Here is a 6,844-nt window from a genome sequence, read left to right on the forward strand (position 1 = left end):
AATCGATTGGTTTGGAATTTGGCTTTGGCGTAAGGTTTGACGTTTTTAAAAGTTGATGTTAAGGTTTTAGACGTCCCTGTGTCTTAAATGTTTTTTTTTACTCCCATTTTGAAGGGATGGTGTAGTTAACTAACATACTTATTTCAATAGTTATTTTTGCGTTGTCAAGTAACGATTTGAGACAATTTGTTATTTTCTCTTCCATCTGATTGAGCAGGAAATCAATGCCTCAAATCATTTTAATATGGCCACTTTTTATATACCAACTGATTAAAGTACAGTATCAGTTTGGAGTTGTGCGAGGTTGTTAATTCTGTGAATATTATCTGTCCATTTGGGAATTCTGCCATTTTAAATAAGCCACACACTATATTAGTCTCAATTATGACATCACAGGCTTTTTGTTGCGATGCGTAATGACGAACATGATGCATTTGTAAAGTGGACATTTACATGGGGTATCATTTATTAGCAAATTACAAATATTACTAGTACTTTTACAGTACAATCCCTTTTTACTGAAGTCATGCATTCGTACCATTTCCCCTTGAATGATCAGAGTAATTTAAGACATTGATTCTCTCTGTGAGGCTGCTCTAACCAGTCTTTCTGTTGTAGTTTGTGCCAATAGGGGATCTTGTCAGTTTGTTTTAATAAGATGCAAATGATAGAGCAGACAGATTTGCATCTTCGATGTTAAATATTCAGACCTCGCACGGACTCATCTATTGAAACATAGATGACATTTTTCAATGTAATTGCTGGTGGTGTCGTCTGCTATGGTGTCAAGAAAGTGATGTTTTATGGATGGACTTGTATTGAGAAGTGTAATATATTTTCCTGATAATGAATTTTGTCAAACTTGTTCCCTTTTTACTACTAACAAAGATTCAGTGCTTGAAATAGAGGTGATCAGTAGAGAATCTGTGTTTCATGTAATTAGGTGACATGAAAGAAATCTCACTAATCTTCATGTTATTCCCTATGTGCAGGGGTAACAACATTTATTTTCAAGGTGCACTTAGTTTTATTGAGAGAATCTCCTGTGACAGGGGTTACGGGATTAATTGAGAAGGTATGGCAGTACTGCCAAAGTCAATTAACTCACTGAATCACATGGCATAGCATCCAGTTACCAGTCAGAACGTATCCTCATCTGCCCAGTAATAGCTTGGCTAAAGGATTAGCCATTACAAATGTTTCAACCTCTCGCTTGATGTTGGTAATCTAGATGGCGTGAAATGTACTTTTTCTGATATGGGTCGTAGTCCTTCATTTTTTTTTTTTAACCTTTTTAATTGAATGACATTGAACAGATAATCTGGCAGTCAAACATCCTCTGCTATGCAGCTCAAGGCTTTATTTTCTTAGAAGTGCCAATAACAATACAAGTTTACCAAACTAATCACCTGTTGTTGCTTTTCAACTGAGGATTTTACTGTTTCAAAAATGAAATAACTGCATATCTTATACTGTGAAATTTGTTTTGCTTTTATGGGAATTACTTTTGTAGTTCTGCTACATTTAATGTAATTTAAATTTGTTAAAATAAAGTTTGATTAAGTCAATGACACTTATGCTCATGTTTTAATAATGGTTGCAAAGTAGCACACATCCATCCCTATGGGGATTTTTAACAGGGTTTAGTCACTTCTATCTGACAGTGTACAAAACCATTAGGAACAACTGCTCTTTCCATGAGACTGACCAGGTGAAAGCTATGAACCTTTACTGATGTCATCTGTTAAATCCACTTCAATCAGTGTAGATGAAGGGGAGGAGACATTAAGCTTTGAGACATGGATAGTGTATGTGTGCCATTCAGAGGGTGAACGGGAAAGACAAAAGTGCCTTTGAACGAGGTATGGTAGGTGCCAGGCACACCGGTTTCTGCCAAGAATTGCAATGCTACTGGGGTTTTCATGCGCAACTGTTTCCTGTGTGTGTGTGTGTGTGTCAAAAATGGTAACTTGACACAACTGTGCGAAGCATTTGGCATCAACATGGGCCAGCATCCCTGTGGAACGCTTTTGACACCTTGTAGAGTCCATGCCCTGATGAATTGAGGCTGTTCTGAGGGCAAAAGGGAGTGTAACTTAATATTAGAAAGTGTTCCTAATTTTTTTTGTACACAAGTGTGTCATCCTAACTGTAAACATTGTGTATAGTACTGAATGTACCCTGCCATCTCTGGGATATAAACACTTTGATTCGGTGCAGTCTGCACTAATGATTAAAGTGTCATTTACTATGGATGCAACATATTTTTATGAACTTTTGGGTCAGATTTAATATACTTCCTAAATTTCTCACCCCCGTCAACGGACCGGTATGTGTCGGACAGCTCTGTTGCTTTGATTTCAGAATCCCTGTCCAGTGTCCATATCAGGGCAGTGTTGCCATGGAAACAGTGATGATGATGAGGAGGAGTGCAGTGGGTCTGGTGGGGGGATGGCTGGGGGCCAGGGAGATCCTTGGGGGGCGGGGTCCGTTGCAGAGGGGGGTGTTACAGCAGCTAATGCAGACAGAGCCCACCCGACCTGGGACACAGAAAGACTGATACCCTGCTGAAACAATCAGACAGGTGGAGAAGGAGGCACAGGCCTTCCTGTAAATCACACCTGGAGGAAGATAGAGAAGACAAAGCCTTGGCCAAAAATTACACAATGGGTGCACATTTTAGATCTTGTAAAACAAAAGTTATTTACTATTAACCTACTAGAATAAATTGACTTGAGGTCAGAAAAAGTCAACAAGGCTCACCATTTTCACCCACAATCACCTCCTTCTGACAGGCATTCTGGATGTTTGCTGTGCAGTTGACAATGAACTTTGGAGCTGAACAGTCATTGTCCAACAGAGTCTCTTCACAGTGGTAACACTGCATCTGATAAGGCCAGACTGAAACGCATGCACACACACTAATTGTGATGCCTAAAATACATGGAAGGAAATCTCTAGTTACAGTGCACGAGAATGGAAGTACGTGTTTCCAAGCAACCTCCATGGAGATAATGCAGTGCAGAAACTCCACAAGAGGGAGCCATTTCCTTCTGTTTATGCCTCTATTCCCTCTAATACATTGATAAATCCATTGTCCAGTGCCCTTTTCAATCAGATTGGACAGTAAAACAGCAGAGGTTTAAATCTGCTTAAAATGCTATAACCACTGCTTTTTCAACTACACTGTTACTCATCTTAACACACTATTATTATGACCACTGTCTCAGGAAAAGGAGATATTCAGATGCACTTTTAAATGTGAAGGCTATCCAGTCACTTGTGGTGAAATGCCAAATCCCAACAGCCAATACAGAGATAATCATTAGTATGAAGAATCCTTGACTCACTCAACCTTGCTCCCATATTTGTAATCAGTACAGTCACCCAGCTAGTGTTCAACAGACGTTTGGAATAGATCTGTTGTGCTTCCTCTGACTATCTGGGCTTGATTGATATGTTATGCCTGCATGATCTGATGGATATTGCTTGCAACACATAAAACGCATTATAGGAGCACTTTGTAAAACACATCGCTATATCACTAATTTGACCCCCCAAAAACGGATTACATCCTATATTCATGGTACTGTACTTTGTCTCTGTCTGTCAGGTCATTAACTATAAAATATGAATGCAATGTGGCTAAACATTATTATTGCATTAGCCATAGTTCAAACAAAAATATTAACCTTTCTAACTATAAGGTTGTTGGAGCAGAAATTATGCATACGTCTGTCTGAATGACAGATTGACAGAATGGCCATTTTAATCATGTTCACCGACTGGTATTATGATTATGACATGTTGGCTCAGACTCCAAAGGTAAAACACATTTCAATCATTCATTTCTGTCATTGTGTGTAATTGCGCATGTTTCGTCTACATTTAAAACGATTGCATTCATATTTGCATCATTTTAGAACATAATGTATACATTATATTAGCAGAAAGCCTTAACGCATGGATTTAGTTGGGTAGGCTAAAAGGCTTCTCAAAAATCTCATTTTATTCTAGACTATAAACTTTAAATTGAGAGATTTTGGGGCAACGAGACAGTAATTAAGAAAGTAATTATTACTCTGGATTGCCACTGTTATAAATAAACCTACACTGACATTTAAAAAAGAGAAACAGTAGTTATGTACCTGAGCAAAGGACGCATCCACACAGAGAAGCGAGGAGAACAAACGATTGCATCGTCCATAAACTCCATCAGGTTACTTTTTCTCCCAAAAAAGCATTACACAGTTGTATGGTCAGCCTCAACTTGAATCCACTTCTGATAAAGTAGGAGCAGTAATATCACCAGTAAGCATGCCTAAAAAGGTTTCTAGGTGGCTTGCTTCTCCTAACTTTGAGGGCGCTCTGTTTGGCAAGCGTCACAGAATCAATCTCAATCTGACGCCTCGATCACACCGACGGTGTTTTGCGCAAAATGGGACGTAAGCATAATCTGGATGTGTAAAACGTAATCATTCTGCTACCATTTCTGTCAAGCCTCCTACGCACACAGTTTGATGCATATTAGATAAATCCAATGTATGTGCCACACAGAACGCACTGCAAGAAGGCAAACACAGGGTTCCATTAGAAATTAATGTAGGTACTTCTGGTGTACCAAAACGCATTAACACTGTAGGTGTGATCTAGTGGCAGTCAGTGTCGTTTATGAGGGAGGACAATTTTTTTGGTTCACGAGCATGGCCTTGTTTCTATTACAGCATGTTGGATGACTATCATTCATATTCCATTCACGCAGTTCAATGTAACATCGATGGGATTAGGCTACTACATGATATTCACATGTTCACTATACCCATCATGAGGTTGCTGCAACCTAGCCTATGAATGAACGTTTACAACGTAGGTGCACACAGGTGAGAGAAAAAATTGATATGACAAACAGGGTGTCTATTCATGGAAAAAACACACGTTTAAAATGTCGACCATTCGATTGGTAGAAAGAATAGACAATTCTTGGTCGACTAAAGATCTATTTTGGTTTGGGAACCGACCTAGTCCCAAGTGTGCTCACCACAAAGAATGCATAGTAGTTAACTAATGTTAAGCTATCTTGTAATCAGAAAAGTTCAGTCAGTTACTGGCAGTTAGTGGTTATTAAGAAACAGAGATTTTTACAATAACTGACCGGACAGCTGGTTGTCAGTTAGGTAATGTACAATTCACAGAAAATTCCAGGCAACTAACTGCTATTCGTTAAGGTTGAATCGGGATGTGGACATGAAGCTAGGGTTTGGATTTGGGTTAAAGGAAAAATCCACCCAAAACCACTCATTCCTTTAATTTACAGTGTTAAATAGCACTAATGAGTGGGAACAATATTTTTGGTAAACAAATGTTTCATTTTGGCATTTCATTTGGTTGGTAGCAACCAGTGACGATTTTAGCATGTAAATCTTGGTGGGGAAAAAAAAAAAAACATTGTTTTTGATGTATGCCAGAAAGCCACTACACAACACAACACTGAACAATATATTAATTGCACTATAATGGTGACAAACCGTGCCCACAAACTATTAGGGCCTACAGAAAACTGTACCAGCAGAGTCCAAATACCTTACCAACACTACATGTGGCTATCAGCGATTCCTTGTCTGGCAGCGAAAACAGTTCATTCAGCCTCATTCACTGCCTTTAAAAAAAACATAGCTGATATGGCTGACTCGGTCTCAACCTTTAAGTCTTTATTGAAGACTCATCTCTTCAGTAGGTCCTATGATTGAGTGTAGTCTGGCCCAGGGGTGTGAAGGTGAACAGAAAGGTACTGAAGCAGGAATTGCCCTTGCTGTCTCTGCCTGGCTGGTTCCCCTCTCTCCACTGGGATTCTCTGCCTCTAATCCTATTACGGGGGCTGAGTCATGGGTCAAGAGCACACAGGTGCTCTTCCATGCCGTCTCTGGGAGGGGTGCATCACTTGAGTGGGTTGAGTCACTGACGTGATCTTTCTGTCCGGGTTTGCGCACCCCTTGAGTTCTTGCCGTGGGGAAGATCTTCATGGGCTATACACAGCCTTGTCTCAGGGTAGTAAGTTGGTGGTTTGAAGATATCCCTCTAGTGGTGTGGGGGTTGTGCTTTAGCAAAGTGGGTGGGGTTATATCCTGCCAGGTTGGCCCTGTCTGGAGGTATCGGCGGAAGGGGCCACAGTGTCTCCCGACCCCTCCTGTCTCAGCCTCCAGTATTTATGCTGCAATAGTTTATGTGTCAGGGGGCTAGAGTCAGTCTGTTATATCTGGAGTATTTCTCCTGTCTTATCTGGTGTCCTGTGTGAATTTAAGTATGCTCCCTCTAATTCTCTCTCTCTCCCTCCCCTCTCGGAGGACCTGAGCCCTGGGACCATGCCTCAGGACTACCTGGCCTGATGACTCCTTGCTGTCCCCAGTCCACGTGGTCGTGCTGCTACTCCAGTTTCAACTATTCTGCCTGTGGCTATGGAACCCTGACCTGTTAACCGGACGTGATACATTGTCCCGGATCTGCTGTTTTTCTCTCTCTACTGCACCTGCTGTCTCTGAATGTTCAGCTATGAAAAGCCAACTGACATTTACTCCTGAGGTGCGGACCTGTTGCACCCTCTACAACCACTGTGATTATTATTATTTGACCCTGCTGGTCATCTATAAACGTTTGAACATCTTGGCCATGTACTGTTATAATCTCCACCCGGCCCAGCCAGAAGAGGATTGGCCACCCTTCAGAGTCTGGTTCCTCTCTAGGTTTCTTCCTAAGTTCCTGCCTTTCTAGGAAGTTTTTCCTAGCCACCGTGCTTCTACATCTGCATTGCTTGCTGTTGGGGCTTTAGGCTGGGTTTCTGTATAGCACT

General features: G+C 40.9%; 1 protein-coding gene across 1 annotated transcript; it reads right to left on the reverse strand.

The window, feature by feature from the left end:
* Window positions 1-2,292: 2,292 nt before the first annotated feature.
* On the reverse strand, window positions 2,293-4,265 carry LOC115142314 (ly6/PLAUR domain-containing protein 1-like). The gene is made up of 3 exons (XM_029681722.2): window positions 4,149-4,265; window positions 2,764-2,901; window positions 2,293-2,621 (listed from the first exon to the last, which is right to left on the reverse strand). The coding sequence occupies exons 1-3, from the start codon at window positions 4,198-4,200 to the stop codon at window positions 2,386-2,388; spliced, it is 426 nt and encodes a 141-aa protein (XP_029537582.2). The 5' UTR covers window positions 4,201-4,265; the 3' UTR covers window positions 2,293-2,385.
* Window positions 4,266-6,844: the final 2,579 nt, after the last annotated feature.

Source organism: Oncorhynchus nerka, linkage group LG15 (genome assembly GCF_034236695.1).
Source record: "Oncorhynchus nerka isolate Pitt River linkage group LG15, Oner_Uvic_2.0, whole genome shotgun sequence".
NCBI classification, from domain to species: Eukaryota; Metazoa; Chordata; class Actinopteri; order Salmoniformes; family Salmonidae; genus Oncorhynchus; species Oncorhynchus nerka.